General features: G+C 55.3%; 1 protein-coding gene across 50 annotated transcripts in view; it reads left to right on the forward strand.

The window, feature by feature from the left end:
* Positions 1–11086, forward strand: part of ACTB (actin beta) — a 468316-nt gene extending 457230 nt beyond the window's left edge. For all 50 annotated transcript variants that reach the window (XM_050784084.1, XM_050784117.1, XM_050784081.1 and 47 more), the window contains exons 2-7: positions 7647–7724; positions 8583–8711; positions 8846–9085; positions 9530–9968; positions 10063–10244; positions 10361–11086. In XM_050784084.1, coding sequence (XP_050640041.1) covers positions 8589–8711; positions 8846–9085; positions 9530–9968; positions 10063–10244; positions 10361–10504 — 1128 coding nt within the window. In that variant the 5' untranslated portion in view covers positions 7647–7724; positions 8583–8588 and the 3' untranslated portion in view covers positions 10505–11086. The remainder of the gene's footprint in view (positions 1–7646; positions 7725–8582; positions 8712–8845; positions 9086–9529; positions 9969–10062; positions 10245–10360) is intronic.
* Positions 11087–16876: the final 5790 nt, after the last annotated feature.

Below are 16876 nucleotides of genomic sequence, written 5' to 3' on the forward strand. Positions count from 1 at the left end.
CTGGGTGATCCTGGTTGGGTCACTGCCCCTTTCTGAGCAGGAAACCTGCTGTTAGAGTAGAAGAGGGAGGGAGTCATGGCAGGCTTCCTGGAGAAGGCAGCCTGAAGCTGGCCCTTAAGGCCGAGAAGGTGGCCAGCAGGCAGAGAGACCCCACTCTGTTTTTGTTTTTTTTTTTTTTTTTTTTTTTTTTTTTGAGACGGAGTCTCGCTCTGTCGCCCAGGCTGGAGTGCAGTGGCCAGATCTCAGCTCACTGCAAGCTCCGCCTCCCGGGTTCCCGCCATTCTCCTGCCTCAGCCTCCCGAGTAGCTGAGACCACAGGTGCCGCCACCTCGCCCGGCTAATTTTTTGTGTTTTTAGTAGAGACGGGGTTTCGCCGTGTTAGCCAGGATGGTCTCGATCTCCTGACCTTGTGATCCGCCCGTCTCGGCCTCCCAAAGTGCTGGGATTACAGGCTTGAGCCACCGCGCCCGGCCCCCACTCTGTTTTATTTAAAAACATAAAATAGGCTGGGCACGGTGGCTCACGCCTGTAATCCCAGCACTTTGGGAGGCTGAGGCGGGCGGATCACAAGGTTAGGAGATGGAGACCATCCTGGCCAACATGGTGAAACTCCGTCTCTACTAAAATTAAAAAAAAAAAAAATTAGCTGGGCATGGTGGCACATGCCTGTAGTCCCAGCTACTCGGGAGGCTGAGGCAGGGGAATCGCTTGAACTCAGGAGGTGGAGGTTGCAGTGAGCTGAGATCGCACCATTGCACTCCAGCCTGGCAACTGAGCGAGATGTCATCTGAAAATAAATTAATCAATAAAATAAAGGCCAGGTGTTGTGGCTCACACCTGTAATCCCATCACTTCGGGAGGCCAAGGCAGATGGATCACCTGAGGTCAGGAGTTTGAGACCAGCCTGGCCAACACGGTGAATCCCCGTCTCTACTAAAAATACAAAATTAGCTGGGTGGGGTGGCAAGTGCCTGTAATCCCAGCTACTCAGGAGACTGAAGCAGGAGAATCGTTTGAACGTGGGAAGTGGAGGTTGCAGTGAGCCAAGATCACGCCATCGCACTCCAGCCTGGGTGACAAAGCAAGACTCTCTCAAAAAGAGAAAAAATAAATAAAAATAAAATAAAATAAACTGTCCAGGCATGGTGGTTCACGCCTGTAAACCCAGCACTTTGGGAGACTTAGGTGGGCAGATCATGTAAAGTCAGGAGTTTGAGACCAGCCTGGCCAATATGGTGAAACTCCATCTCTACTAAAAATACAAAAAAAAAAAAAAAAAAAAAAAAAAATTAGCTGGGCATGGTGGCACGAGCCAGTAGTCCTAGCTACTCAGGAGGCTGAGGCAGCAGAATCACTTGAACCCGGGAGGCAGAGGTTGCAGTGAGCTGAGATTGCGCCACTGCAGTCCAGACTGGATGACAGAGCAAGACTCCATCTCAAAACAACAACAGGCCGGGCGTGGTGGCTCATGCCTGTGGTCCCAGCACTTTGGGAGGCTGAGGCGGGTGGATCACGAGGTCAGGAGACCGAGACCACCCTGGCTAACATGGTGAAACCCCGTCTCTACCAAAAATACAAAAAAAAAAATCAGCTAGGCATAGTGGTAGGCGCCTGTAGTCCCAGCTATTCGGGAGGCTGAGGCAGAAGAATGGCATGAATCCGAGAGGCGGAGCTTGCAGTGGGTTGAGATCGTGCCACTGTACTTCAGCCTGGGCAACAGAGTGAGACTCCATCTCAAAATAAAATAAAATGAAGCAAAACAACAACTAAAAACGAACAACAACAACAAAAAACTGAGGCCAGGTGTGTTGGCTCACACCTCTTATTCCCAGCACTTTGGGAGGTTGAGGTGAGAGGATCACTTTAGCTCAGCAGTTCGAGCCCAGCCTAGGCAACATAGGGAGACAGACCCTGTTATATTGTAGAGAGACCCCATCTCCATAAAATATAAAAATAAAAATGTTAGATGTGGTGGCATCCCTGCTGTCCCAGCTACTCAGGAGGCTGAGACAGGAGGATCGCTTGAGCCCAGGAGGTCAAGGCTGCAGTGAGCTGTGATCATGCCACTGCACTCCAGCCTGGGTCACAGAGCTAGACCCTATCTCTAAAAAGAAATTAAGTAAATAAACCTGGAGCACCCAATCTTTTTTTTTTTTTGAGACGGAGTCTCGCTCTGTCGCCCAGGCTAGAGTGCAGTGGCCGGATCTCAGCTCACTGCAAGCTCCGCCTCCCGGGTTCATGCCATTCTCCTGCCTCAGCCTCCCGAGTAGCTGGGACTACAGGCGCCCGCCACCTCGCCCGGCTATTTTTTTGTATTTTTTATTAGAGACGGGGTTTCACCGTGTTAGCCAGGATGGTCTCTATCTCCTGACCTCGTGATCCACCCGTCTCAGCCTCCCAAAGTGCTGGGATTACAGGCTTGAGCCACCGCGCCCGGCTCCAATTTTTCAATTTAATTTTTCTTTTTATTTTACTTTTTTTTTTTTTTTTTTGAGACAGGGTCTCTGTCATCCAGGCTGGAGTGCAGTGGTATGATCTTGGTTCACTGCAGCCTCAACCTCTGAGGCTCAAGCAATTCTCCCACCCTAGCCTCCCCAATAGCTGTGACTACAGGCACATGCCACGACGCCCAGCTAATTTTTGTCTTATTTTTTGGTAGAAACAGGGTTTCACCATGCTGCTCAGATTGGTCTTGAACTCTTGGACTTAAGACATCCTCCTGCCTCAGCCTCCCAAAATGCTGGGATTACAGGTGTGAGCCACTGTGCCCAGCTATTTTATTTTATTTTATTTTTTATTTATTTTTTTTAAGACGGAGTCTCGCTCTGTCGCCCGGGCTGGAGTGCAGTGGCCGGACCTCAGCTCACTGCAAGCTCCGCCTCCCGGGTTCCTGCCATTCTCCTGCCTCAGCCTCCCAAGTAGCTGGGACCACAGGCGCCCGCCACCTCGCCCGGCTAGTTTTTTTTTGTATTTTTAGTAGAGACGGGGTTTCACCGTATTAGCCAGGATGGTCTCGATCTCCTGACCTCGTGATCCGCCCGTCTCGGCCTCCCAAAGTGCTGGGATTACAGGCTTGAGCCACCGCGCCCGGCCGCTATTTTATTTTTAAATGAATAAAAGCTGGAGCACCCAACTTCTTTTTTATTTTTATTTTTTTTTGAGACAGAGTTTTGCTCTGGTTGCCGAGGCTGGAGTGCAATGGTGCAATCTTGGCTCACTGCAACCTCTGCCTCCCGGGTTCAAGTGATTCTCCTGCCTCAGCCTCCTGAGTAGCTGGGATTACAGGCATGCGCCACTACACCCAGCTAATATTTTGTATTTTTAGTAGAGACAAGGTTTCATCATGTTGGCCAGGCTGGTCTTGAATTCCTGACCTCAGGTGATCCACCCGCCTCGGCCTCCCAAAGTGCAGGGATTACAGGTGTGAGCCACCACGCCTGGCCTAGACCACCCAATTTTTATTTTTTTTATTTTTTTTTAATTTTAATTTTTTTTTTTTGAGACGGAGTCTCGCTTTGTCACCCAGGCTAGAGTGCAGTGGCCGGATCTCAGCTCACTGCAAGCTCCGCCTCCCAGGTTCACGCCATTCTCCTGCCTCAGCCTCCCGAGTAGCTGGGACTACAGGCGCCCGCCACCTCGCCCGGCTAGTTTTTTGTATTTTTTAGTAGAGACGGGGTTTCACCATGTTAGCCAGGATGGTCTTGATCTCCTGACCTCGTGATCCGCCCGTCTCGGCCTCCCAAAGTGCTGGGATTACAGGCTTGAGCCACCACGCCTGGCCGAGCACCCAATTTTTAAATTTAAATTTCCTTTTTTTTTTTTGAGACAGAGTCTTCCTCTGTCACCCAAGCTGGAATGCAGTGACCTGATCATAGTTCACTATAGCCTTGACCTTCCAAGCTCAAGCAATCCTCCTGCCCCAGCCTCCCAATTAGCTGGGAGTACAGGCATGTGCCACAACACCCAGCTAATTTTGTAGAGGTCGGATCTCCCATGTTGCCCAAGCTGGTCTCCAACTCCTAGGCTCAAGCGATCCTCCCACCTTGGCCTCCCAAAATGCTGGGATTACAGGTATAAACCATCACACCCCAGCCGGAGGGCCCCCAGTTGTTGCTGTGTGACCACAGGCTGATGGTGTCCTCTCTGGGCCTCAGGTGATAAATGCTGAGGAGGGAGGTGGGGCCCAGGAATTCAGACTTTCAAACAGCCTTTGGACTTGGGCCTTGGGGACATTCCAGGGGACACTTTACTAGGGAGGGGTAGTGTGAGACAGGAGGCGGGGCTGCCACCTCTGGGGCCCTGAGCCCAGAGTCCTTCCCACCACATTTGGGGACTTGAGCACTTCACCAGTCCTGACTCAGTTTCCTAGTCTGTGAATGGCGGTCGGTGTGTCTCCTGGAATGTTGCACCCCCTCAATCATTCACTCACTCATTCATTATCCTCTCACAAGCACCTACTGTGTTCAGGGTGCTGAACTGTGCCCATCCTCCTGGAGCTAACTCAAGTCTAGGAGGGAAGCTTTGTCTCAGTTCCTTCCTCTAAAAAATGGAGCTTGAGGACGGGCATGGTGGCTCATGCCTGTAATCCCAGGACTTTGGGAGGCTGAGGTGGGAGGATCACTTGAGTCCCCAGGAGCTGGAGACCAGCCCGGGCAACATGGTGAGAAGCGCGAACTCTACAGATAATTTAAAAATTAGCCAGGCACGGAAGTGTGTGCCTACAGTCCTAGCTACTTGTGAGGGCTTTGAGCCCAGGAGGTCGAGGCTGCAGTGAGCTGTGACCGCACTCCAGCCTGGGCATCAGAGCAAGACCTGGTATCAAAAAAAAAAAAAAAAAGTAATAAAAAGGAGGCTGGATTCCCTCTTGGCAGGGTAGGGAGGGGGATTCAGTGCCCAGGGCAAGGTGGCTGGGCGGTGGTTTTGCGGGAGGGCCAAGGAGGGGTCCCTGGGTCTGGGCTGTAAGAGTCGGTTGCCTGGAGGCCTTGCAGGGTGGGGGCGTCAACAAAGCAAAGGCCTGGAGGGGAAAAAACAAAAGCCCCAGCCAGGCAGGTGGAGTCCCCTTGGCTGAGTTCAACCGAGGGTTCTCTGGGGAATGCGTGCATACCCAAGTGACAGCTCCGAAAACTCCCTTCCAGGGCAAAGTTCCCAAGCGCAGAAGAGAACCTATTCACTTCTCCCCTGCTCAGCCCGCCCCCTGGCCAGCCAGTTCTACTTCCTCTTTTCCTGCTCCGCTGCTTGCTTTCTCTCTTCAGCTCCTCCCTGCCCCTCACCCCAGGCTGCTTGGCCACCTCCAACCTGCCATCTGAGGACATCCAGGCAGTCACTCATTCAACAGCGAGGAGCCCTGGGGTGGGTGTGGTGGGAAGGAGTGGGGGTGATGGAGACCCTGGGAGGGCTCGCAGCCTGGTGGGTGAGGCCCAGTTCTAAATGCCAGCTGCAAGCCTTGGTCTGAGGTAGGGAGGAAGGCATGGTTGCAGAGGCTAAAAGGTTTCCCTAAAGACGGACTTTCTGGGATGGGACTTGAAGGGTGCATAGGAGAGCACCAAGAAGTGGCCGCTGCAGACAGAGGGAACCACAAGCCAGGAGGACAGGCCAGGAAGGCTGCAGCCTGGGGTGGGGTGGGGCTGGAGCTTCTGTCTCTTGGCCAGCTGAGTAGAGGCCCAGTGGCAGCACAGGTCCTGCCTGGGGATCAGGTCTGCTCTGCACCCTACCTTGTTGCCTGGAGCCGCCCACCCAACAGCCTCCCATCCTTGCTCTGCAGATCCGGTCCCATCCCCACCTCCCACAGCACTCCACCCAGTTCAACCTTTGAGGAACCCCCAGAACCAGCCCTCATCAACAGGCAGCAAAAAGGTTCCCCCCGCCCATCGCCCCACAACGCCGGCCCGGTGAATTGTAGGGTTGGCAGGTCCTGAGGCAGGTGGCAAGATGCCTGCAGCTGAAAGATACAAGGCCAGGCACAGGACAGTCCCATCCCCAGGAGGCAGGGAGTATACAGGCTGGGAAAGTTTGCCCTTGCGTGGGGTGGTGATGGAGGAGGCCTAGCAAGCCTTCTGGACTGTGAACCTGTGTCTGCCACTGTGTGCTGGGTGGTGGTCATCTTTCCCACCAGGCTGTGGCCTCTGCAACCTTCGAGGGAGGAGTGGGTCCCACTGACTGAGCACAGCCTTGTACCGTGAACTGGAACAAGGCCACAGGTTCCACGTCCTTATATGGACTCATCTTTGCCTGTTGCAACACACACTCAACGAACACCTACTACGTGCTGCAAAGCCCCCTGAAGGCCTGACGTGCCCCCACCTCACCACCCTTCCTATTTTTGTGTAAAAATCCAGCTTCTTGTCACCACCTCCAAGGAGGGGGAGGAGGAGAAGGGCATGTTCCTCTAGGTTGAGCTGAATGCCCCTCTGTGGTCCAACGCCACTGATCACTGCATGTCCACCAGCTGGGTACATACAGTCTCTGATTCCCAGAGCAGAACGACCCTAGCCACCCGGGTCTTGTGTGCTACTGAGCGGACAGACGCGAGGCAAGAAAGGGTGACAAGGAGAGGGTCTTCCCAGGCTGGCTTTGAGCTCCTACCCCGCCCCGCCCCCAATCCTCTCTGGCACATGGAGTCTTGGTCCCCAGAGTCCCCCCGCGGCCTCCAGATGGTCTGGGAGGGCAGTTCAGCTGTGGCTGCGCACAGCAGACATGCAATGAACGGTGGGCGCAGACCCAGGCTGTGTAGACCCAGCCCCCACACCCCGCAGTGCCTGGAGCTGCCTGGGTCACCCACTAACGCCCCAGGCCTGGTCTTGGCTGGGCGTGACCGCGTTACCCTCAGAAGCAGCAGCTCCTGGGGAAACTTTCCCTGCCCCGTAGAGCCCACCTTCCCAGGGCCGTGGCTGGGTGGGTTTGCAGCTTTCATCACAGGCCACCTCAAGCCACTGGACCGCTGGCGCCTGCCCTGTCCTGGGCAGTGTGGTCCTGCGACTTCTAAGTGGCCGCGAGCCCCCTGACTCCCCCAACACCACACTCTACCTCTCAAGCCCAAGTCTCTCCCTAGTGACCCACCCAGCCCATTTAGCTAGCTGAGCCCCATAGCCAGAGGTCCTGAGACCTGCTTTCAGGGCAGTTGCTCTGAAGTCGGCAAGGGGGAGTGACTGCCTGGCCACTCCATGCCCTCCAAGGGCTCCTTCTGCAGGAGCGCACAGCACCCAGGACCCTGGCACCCGTGCAGACCCTGGCCCACCCCACCTGGGCGCTCAGTGCCCAAGAGACGTCCACACCTAGAATGTCCCGCGGTGGGTGGGGGGCCCGAGAGACGGGCAGGCCGGGGACAGGCCTGGCCATGCGGGGCCGAACCAGGCACTGCCCAGCGTGGGGTGCGGGGGCCACCGCGCGCGCCCCCAACCCCCGGGCCCAGCACCCCAAGGCGGCCAACGCCAAAACTCTCCCTCCTCCTCTTCCTCAATCTCGCTCTCGCTCTTTTTTTTTTTTTCGCAAAAGGAGGGGAGAGGGGGTAAAAAAATGCTGCACTGTGCGGCGAGGCCGGTGAGTGAGCGGCGCGGGGCCAATCAGCGCGCGCCGTTCCGAAAGTTGCCTTTTATGGCTCGAGCGGCCGCGGCGGCGCCCTATAAAACCCGGCGGCGCGACGCGCCTCCACCGCCGAGACCGCGTCCGCCCCGCGAGCACAGATCCTCGCCTTTGCCGCTCCGCCGCCCGTTCACACCCGCCGCCAGGTAAGCCCGGCCAGCCGACCCTGGTAGGCGGCTCCCGGCTCGGCTGCCTAAGGCCGCGGCCCCTTCGCCTGTGTAGAGCCGCCTGCGCCGCAGCGGGGGTCGCATGTGGAGACTGGACTGCAGTGGGGGACGCGGGAGAAGCCCCTGGGCCTCCAGAGATGTGGGGACACCCCGCTCCAGTTTGGAGGCGCGGGGCCCTGCTCGGGAGGCGCGCTCTGGGGGTGCTGCTCTCGGGATGGGGGCAGCCGGCGGGGTCTTTGTCCGAGCCGGCTTCTTGCCAGTGGGAACTGCAGGGTGGGCGCGGCGGAGCCCCCCCGCCAGGCTCGGTGGGGGGGGCTGGGGCGCCATTGCGCGTGCGTCCTGGGGCTTGGGGCGCTAACTGCGTGCGCGCTGGGAATCGGCGCTAGTTGCGCGTGCGCGCTGGGACTCAAGGCGCTAACTGCGCGTGCGTTCTGGGGCCCGGGTGCCGCGGCCTGGGCTGGGGCAAGGGCTGGCCCCGCCGGAAGGGGTGGGGTCGCGGAGGCTCCAGGGCGCTTGCGCGCACTTCCTTCCCGCGCCGCCGGCCGCCTGAGGGTGTGGCCGCCGCGCGCGCGCGCGCCGACCAGGCGCTATTTGAACGGAGCGGAGGCGGGGCCGGCTCCCGGTTGGGAGGGGGTGGGGGCCTGGCTTCCTGCCGCGCGCGGTGGGGACGCCTCCGACCAGTATTTGCCTTTTATGGTAATAACGCGGCCGGCCCGGCTTCCTTTGTCCCCAATCTGGGCGCGCGCCTGCGCCCCCTGGCGGCCTAAGGCCTCGGCGCGCCGGAAGTGGGCAGGGCGGGGGCCACCTCGGCTCACAGCGCGCCCGGCTTTCCCGCAGCTCGCCATGGATGATGATATCGCCGCGCTCGTTGTCGACAACGGCTCCGGCATGTGCAAGGCCGGCTTCGCGGGCGACGATGCCCCCCGGGCCGTCTTCCCCTCCATCGTGGGGCGTCCCAGGCACCAGGTAGGGGAGCTGGGTGGGTGGGGCGGCCCCGGGAGCGGGCGGGAGGCGAGGGCGCTTTCTCTGCACGGGGGTCTCCCGGTTTCTGGGGTAGGGGCCGCGCCCGTGCTTAGGGCGCCTTGTTTTTTCTTTCCTAGGGCGTGATGGTGGGCATGGGTCAGAAGGATTCATATGTAGGCGACGAGGCCCAGAGCAAGAGAGGCATTCTCACCCTGAAGTACCCCATCGAGCACGGCATCGTCACCAACTGGGACGACATGGAGAAGATCTGGCACCACACCTTCTACAATGAGCTGCGTGTGGCTCCTGAGGAGCACCCCGTGCTGCTGACCGAGGCCCCCCTGAACCCCAAGGCCAACCGCGAGAAGATGACCCAGGTAAGTGGCCTGCTACCTCTTGTGGTGGCCACCGCCCTCTTTCCTGGTCTCCCGGAGCTGCGCCCTTTCTCACTGGTTCTCTCTTCTGCCGTTCTCCGTAGGACTCTCTTCTCTGACCTGAGTCTCCTTTGGAACTCTGCAGGTTCTATTTGCTTTTTCCCAGATGAGCTCTTTTTCTGGTGTTTGCCTCTCTGACTAGGTGTCTAAAACAGACAGTGCTGTGGGTGTAGGTACTAACACTGGCTCGTGTGACAAGCCCATGAGGCTGGTGTAAAGCGGCCTTGGAGTGTGTATTCAGTAGGTGCACAGTAGGTCTGAACAGAATCCCTATCCCAAGACCCCAGCACACTTAGCAGTGTTCTTTGCACTTCCTGCATGTCCCCCATCTGGCTTGGCTGTCCCAGTAGCTTCCTGAGTGTGACATGGTGCATTTCTTCCTTACAGATCATGTTTGAGACCTTCAACACCCCAGCCATGTACGTGGCCATCCAGGCTGTGCTGTCCCTGTACGCCTCTGGCCGTACCACTGGCATCGTGATGGACTCCGGTGACGGGGTCACCCACACTGTGCCCATCTACGAGGGGTATGCCCTCCCCCATGCCATCCTGCGTCTGGACCTGGCTGGCCGGGACCTGACTGACTACCTCATGAAGATCCTCACTGAGCGCGGCTACAGCTTCACCACCACAGCCGAGCGGGAAATCGTGCGTGACATTAAGGAGAAGCTGTGCTATGTCGCCCTAGACTTCGAGCAGGAGATGGCCACGGCGGCTTCCAGCTCCTCCCTGGAGAAGAGCTACGAGCTGCCCGATGGCCAGGTCATCACCATTGGCAACGAGCGGTTCCGCTGCCCTGAGGCTCTCTTCCAACCTTCCTTCCTGGGTGAGTGGAGACCCGCCTCCCGGCCCTCCCTGACCTGAGGGTCACCCTTGGGGCTGTGCTGTGGAAGCTAAGTCCGCCCTCATTTCTTCCTCAGGCATGGAGTCCTGTGGCATCCACGAAACTACCTTCAACTCCATCATGAAGTGTGACGTGGACATCCGTAAAGACCTGTACGCCAACACAGTGCTGTCTGGTGGCACCACCATGTACCCTGGCATTGCTGACAGGATGCAGAAGGAGATTACTGCCCTGGCGCCCAGCACGATGAAGATCAAGGTGGGTGTCCTTCCACCCTGAGCTGACCTGGGCAGGTGGGCCGTGGGGCCCTGTGGTGTGTGGGGAGCTGTCACATCCGGGGTTCTCACTGCCTGTTTGTTCCCTTCCCTCCTCAGATCATTGCTCCTCCTGAGCGCAAGTACTCTGTGTGGATCGGCGGCTCCATCCTGGCCTCGCTGTCCACCTTCCAGCAGATGTGGATCAGCAAGCAGGAGTATGATGAGTCTGGCCCTTCCATCGTCCACCGCAAATGCTTCTAGGCGGACTGTGACTTAGTTGCGTTACACCCTTTCTTGACAAAACCTAACTTGCGCAGAAAACAAGATGAGATTGGCATGGCTTTATTTGTTTTTTTTGTTTTGTTTTGGTTTTTTTTTTTGGCTTGACTCAGGATTTAAAAACTGGAACGGTGAAGGTGACAGCAGTCGGTTGGAGCGAGCATCCCCCAAAGTTCTACAATGTGGCCGAGGACTTTGATTGTACATTGTTCTTTTTTTTAATAGTCATTCCAAATATGAGATGCATTGTTACAGGAAGTCCCCTGCCCTCCTAAAAGCCACCCCACTTCTCTCTAAGGAGAATGGCCCAGTCCTCTCCCGAGTCCACACAGGGGAGGTGATAGCATTGCTTTCGTGTAAATTATGTAATGCAAAATTTTTTTAATCTTCGCCTTAATACTTTTTTATTTTGTTTTATTTTGAATAATGAGCCTTCATGCCCCCTCTTTTTGTCCCCCAACTTGAGATGTCTGAAGGCTTTTGGTCTCCCTGGGAGTGGGTGGAGGCAGCCAGGGCTTACCTGTACACTGACTTGAGACCAGTTGAATAAAAGTGCACACCTTACAAATGAGGCCAAGAGTGACTTTGTGGCGTGACTGGGTTGTGGGCAGTGGAGGGTGATCCCTGAAGGGTGGGGTGGTGGGGGCCAACTTGTCCTTACCTAGAGTGGAGGTGGGCCAAGGTCCCTTCCGCCTTGACATTGAGCAGCCTTAGAGGGTGGGGGAAGATTCAGGATTCAGGTCTCTGTTTCTGCTTACTGGGGAGTTCCTGGCCTGGTCCTTCCACCCATTCCCAGGTACCCTAGTTTCTCTGGTACTCAGTGCATATGCTTGAGGTGGAAATGGTTTGAGGTGGAAAACGCTTGAGGAAAATGCTTGAGGTGGAAAATGCTGTTTTGGGGTGTCTGGTGGCCCAGGTGCCATTTCTCATTGGGGTTGGTTGGCACCTGGATTTTCTGGGAGTGGAACTCCCTGAGGGTCAACTTTTAGCATGGTGTTCCCTTGAGTGGGGGTGTAGTGGGTGTTCGTAGCTGCCACACCTTTGCCTTCACCATATGGAGTGGTGGCTGTCGGTCACCTTTGAGGGTCAGCCTGGCCCAGGCTCCCATAGGCTGAAGAAAGGCTGGGATTCCTGCCTATTCACCCAGACTGGGGAACCTGGAATCACAGTCAGTTGGGGTGGGGGATCCATGGGGCCATATCTGGTCTGCAGACAGCTCTGGTTAGCTGTGGGCTGAGGTCTGGATTCTGCCTTGTGACTGGAGATGGTGCCATCCCGTGGCCTCTCGGCCAGTTTCTTCGTGATCTACAGAGGGAGACATCCAGACTCCTGGACAGCAGGGCCTGCCTGGCACTGCAGGCAGATTCTTTTTTTTTTCTTTTTTGAGACGGAGTCTCCCTCTGTCACCCAGGCTGGAGTGTGGTGGCCGGATCTCAGCTCACTGCAAGCTCCGCCTCCCGGGTTCACACCATTCTCCTGCCTCAGCCTCCCGAGTAGCTGGGACTACAGGCGCCCGCCACCTCGCCCGGCTAGTTTGTTTTTGTATTTTTTAGTAGAGACTGGGTTTCACCGTGTTAGCCAGGATGGTCTCGATCTCCTGACCTCGTGATCCACCCGTCTCGGCCTCCCAAAGTGCTGGGATTACAGGCTTGAGCCACCGCGCCCGGCCTCTTTTTTTATTCTTGAGCCGGGGTGTTGTGTTGCCCAGGCTGGAGTGCAATGGCACAACCATGGCTCACTGCAGCCTCAACTTTCTGGGCTCGAGCAATTCTCCTGCCTCAGCCTCCCAAGTAGCTGAAACTACACAGGCACACCCCAGCATGCCCAGCTAGTTGCAGGTCAGATTCTCATTGTTCTGCAGGGCCCTGAGTTAAATACTCTTGCAGGAAGAAACCAAGCCTGGCCTCCCTTCCCTCTGCTAGAAGCTGTGATTGACACAAGCAGAGAATGAAGAAAAGGGTGAGGATCCCTTGCAGGGATGCCGTTTACCCAAAACACCACCTGGTGCATAGCAGTTCTGGAAATGATTCGGTCCTCCCAGGAGGCCTAGGACTGCCTCACCTGTGTATAGTGGCTGCTGGCAGAGAGGAAGGTGGTCCCCTTCCTCCTGGGTCCCCTGAAGGACTGTCTGGGGCAGTTCCAGCTCTTTTGGTCTGATTTCTGCAGTGGTGAGCCCTGGGCCACCTTGGGCCACTTAAGCACCCATTCATTGAGTGACCACTATATGGCGGGCCCGAGGCTGCTGAGATGACCTGGGCAAGGACCCTGCCCTGGAGGAGCTGTCAGCCTGGAAATGAGGACTTCATTCATTCACTTATTCGTCCATCCATCCAATCACTGTTTGTGCCAGGTACTGCAGGTATAGAGGAGAACCAACCAGATGTGTTCCCTGTTCTCACCAGGCACCCAGTTTAACGGGGAAGACATCACAAGCACGAAGGCAAATGAATGTACAATGACATGCTGTGATCATGGGAAGAAAGAGCAGAGGCTTTGATGAACACGAGCATCAGGTGATGTTCATTATGTCATTGTGGTGGTGGTCTCCCAGATGTAGACATACTTCAAAACTTACCTAATTGGGCCTGCCGTGATGACGCATGCCTGTAATCCCAGCACTTTGGGAAGCTGAGGTGGGAGGATCGCTTGAGCCCAGCAGCTCAAGGCTGCAGTGAGCTATGATTGCACCACTGCACTGCAGCCTGGGTGACAGAACAAGACCCTGACTCTAAAAACTAAAATAGACCAGGCAGGCGTGGTGGCTCGCACCTGTAATCGCAGCACTTTGGGAGACTGAGGCAGGTGGGTCATTTGAGCCCAAATGCAGCCTAGGCAGCGTAGTGAGATCTTGTCTCAATTTTTTTCTTTTTCTTTTTTTTTTTTTTTTTTTTTGTGATGAAGTCTCGTTCTGTCACCCAGGCTGGAGTGCAGTGGCGTGATCTTGGCTCATTGCAACCTTTGCCTCCTGGGTTCAAGCAATTCTTCTGCCTCAGTCTCCTGAGTAGCTGGGATTACAGGCATGTGCCACAACCCCTGGTTAGTTTTTGTATTTTTCACAGAGACAGGGTTTCGCCATGTTGGCCACGCTGGTCTTAAACTCCTGACCTCAGGTGATCCACCTCCTTGGCCTCCCAAAAGGCTGGGATTACAGGCGTGAGCCACCACGCCCGGCGGCTGTGCACTCCTTATGAGCATCTAATGCCTGATGACCTGTCACTGTCTCCCATCACCCCGAGATGGGACTATCTAGTTGCAGGGAAAGAAGCTCAGGGCTCTCATTGATTCAATATCATGTTGAATTGTAGAATTAGTTGACCATATACTACAACGTAATAATAGTAGGTAGAGAGTGCGATAAGCATAATGTGCTTGAATCATCCAAAAACCATCCCCCCGCCCCCATTCATGGAAAATTTATCTTCCACGAAACTGGTCCCTGGTGACAAAAAGACTGGAAGCTGCTGACATTGGTGACGCACAGCTGGGACAACTTCACCCATAGGTTGACCAGCGACTTCAGCAGCTCCTGTTCCTTGCCAAGAAAGTCCCAGCCTTAATTTTGGGCATGGCTGCACAAGCCTCTGCTGCCGCCACCTACTCCAAAAGAAAGGAAGAGGGCCAGAAATACAGATTTTAAAAAGCAAAGGGAGACCAGCCTGACCAACACAGTGAAACCTCATCTCTACTAAAAATATAAAAATTAGCCGGGCAGGGTGGCGTGCACCTGTAATCCCAGCTACTCGGGAAGCTGAGGCAGAAGAATCACTTGAATCTGGGAGGCAGAGGTTACAGCAAGCCAAGATTGCACCACCGCACTCCAGCCTGGGAGACAGAGTGAGACTCCATCCCCCCGTGGAAACAGCAAAGGAGCCAGGTGCAGTGTCTCATGCCTGTCATCCCAGCACTTTGGGAGACCAAGGCAGCCGGATCACGTGAGGTCAGGAGTCGAGACCAGCCTGGCTAACATAGTGAAACCCCATCTCTACTGAAAATACAAAAAATTTTCTGGGCATGGTGGCGCACACCTGTAATCCCAGCTACTCAGGAGGCTGAGGCGGAAGGATCACTTGAACTTGGGAGGTGGAGGTTGCAGTGAGCTGAGATCGCACCACTGCACTCTAGCCTGGGCAACAGTGTGAGACTCCATTTCAAAAAAAAAAAAAGAGCAAAAGATCATTGAACATGGGCAGACTTGGGGGTAGGGAGAGACAGGGAGAGAGAAGCTGTCACTCTTTTTCTTTTCTTGTTTTATTTTTTGCTGAGATGGGGTCTTGCTATATTGCCCAGGCTGGTCGTGAACTCCTGGCCTCAAGTCGTCCACTTGCCTTGGCTCCCCGAAGTGCTGGGTTTGCAGGCATGAGCGATCTCGTCCAGCCTATTTCATTTTTTACAATCAGAGTCTCAGTCTGTCACCCAGGCTGGAGTGCAGTGCTGTGATCATAGTTCACTGTACCCTCCAACTCCTGGACTCATGCCACCTCGCCCGGCTAGTTTTTTGTATTTTTTTAGTAGAGACGGGGTTTCACCGTGTTAGCCAGGACGGTCTCGATCTCCCCTCATGATCCTCGGCCTCCCATGTAGCTGGGCGCCCGGCTACAGATGTGTACCACCTCCTGTGTGATCCGCCCGTCTCGGCCTGTGCTATTATTGAGCCATCACTCTTGTCTGTCAGTAGTGCTTCCCTGTACCCTCCAGAGGGCTTCCTGGAGTAGCTGGGACTAAGAATGCTGGCTAATTGAGCCATGAGCTGCCCCAGAGGGCTCCGGAGGCCAGAGGAGTCCCCTGGGGAGGTGGTGTGGCGTGTGCGTCTCAGAGGCATGGATTGATTGGTTACAGAGGCCCAAAGAGGGGATACAACCTCCAAGACAGAATGGAGCATTGGTTGAATGTCAGACACGTTGTCTATGTGGCTTTGGGAAGTCACATCACTGCCCATGTCCCCATTTGAGAAATGGGCATATCAGTAACAACTGGAGGGGTGACTGTAGCAGGTGCACTGCGTCAGTCCTTTTCTTTTATTTTATTCTTCTTGTCATTTTTTTGAGACAGAGTCTCGCTCTGTCGCCCAGGCAGGAGTGCGGCGGTGTGATCTCGGCTCACTGCAACCTCTGCCTCTGAGGTTTAAGCAATTCTCCTGTCTCATCCTCCCTCGTAGCTAGGACTACAGGCACCGTCACCACGCCCAGCTAATTTTTTTTTGTACTTTTTTTTTTTTTTTTTTTTTTTTTTTTGAGACGGAGTCTTGCTCTGTGCCCCAGGCTGGAGTGCAGTGGCGTGATCCCGGCTCACTGCAAGCTCTGCCTCCCGGGTTCACACCATTCTCCTGGCTCAGCCTCCCAAGTAGCTGGGACTACAGGCGCCCGCCACCTCGCCCGGCTAATTTTTTGTATTTTTTAGTAGAGACGGGGTTTCACCGTGTTAGCCAGGATGGTCTCGATCTCCTGACCTCGTGATCTGCCTGTCTCGGCCTCCCAAAGTGCTGGGATTACAGGCTTAAGCCACCGCGCCCGGCCTTTTTTTGTACTTTTAGTAGAGATGGGGTTTCACCATGTTGGCCAGGCTGGTCTTGAACTACTAACCTCAGGTGATCCACCCGCCTCGGCCTCCCAAAATTCTGGGATTACAGGCGTCAGCCACTGTGCCCAGCTATTTTATTTTTATTTTTAGAGATGGGATCTCGTTCTGTTGCCCAGGCTTGGTGCATTGGTGTGATCGTCGCTCACTGCAGCCTTGAACTCCTGGCCTCAAGCGATCCTTTCATGTGTTGGTCTCCTAGAGGGGTGGGATTACCAGTATAAGCCAGTGCACCTGGCCAACGCTTTCCTTTTTTTTTTTTTTTTTTTTCTGAGACAGAGTCTTGCTCTGTCGCCCAGGCTGGAGTGCAGTGGCACAATGTCGGCTCACTGCAAGCTTCACCTCCTGGGTTCACGCCATTCTCCTGCCTCAGTCTCCTGAACAGCTGGGACTACAGGTGCCTGCCACCACACCTGGATAATTTCTTTGTATTTTTAGTAGAGACGGGGTTTTACCGTGTTAGCCAAGATGGTCTCTATCTCCTGATAAGCCCACCTCGGCCTCCTAAAGTGCTGGGATTACAGGCATGAGCCACCGCGCCTGGCCTTACCTGGCTAATTTTTTAAAATTTTTTGGCCGGGCGCAGTGGCTCAAGCCTGTAATCCCAGCACTTTGGGAGGCCGAGACGGGTGGATCATGAGGTCAGGAGATCGAGACCATCCTGGCTAACACGGTGAAACCCCAACTCTACTAAAAAATACAAAAAACTAGCCGGGTGAGGTGGCGGGCGTCTGTAGTCCCAGCTACTCAGGAGGCTGAGGCAGGAGAATGGCATAAACC

Source organism: Macaca thibetana, chromosome 3 (assembly GCF_024542745.1).
Source record: "Macaca thibetana thibetana isolate TM-01 chromosome 3, ASM2454274v1, whole genome shotgun sequence".
Taxonomy (NCBI): Eukaryota; Metazoa; Chordata; class Mammalia; order Primates; family Cercopithecidae; genus Macaca; species Macaca thibetana.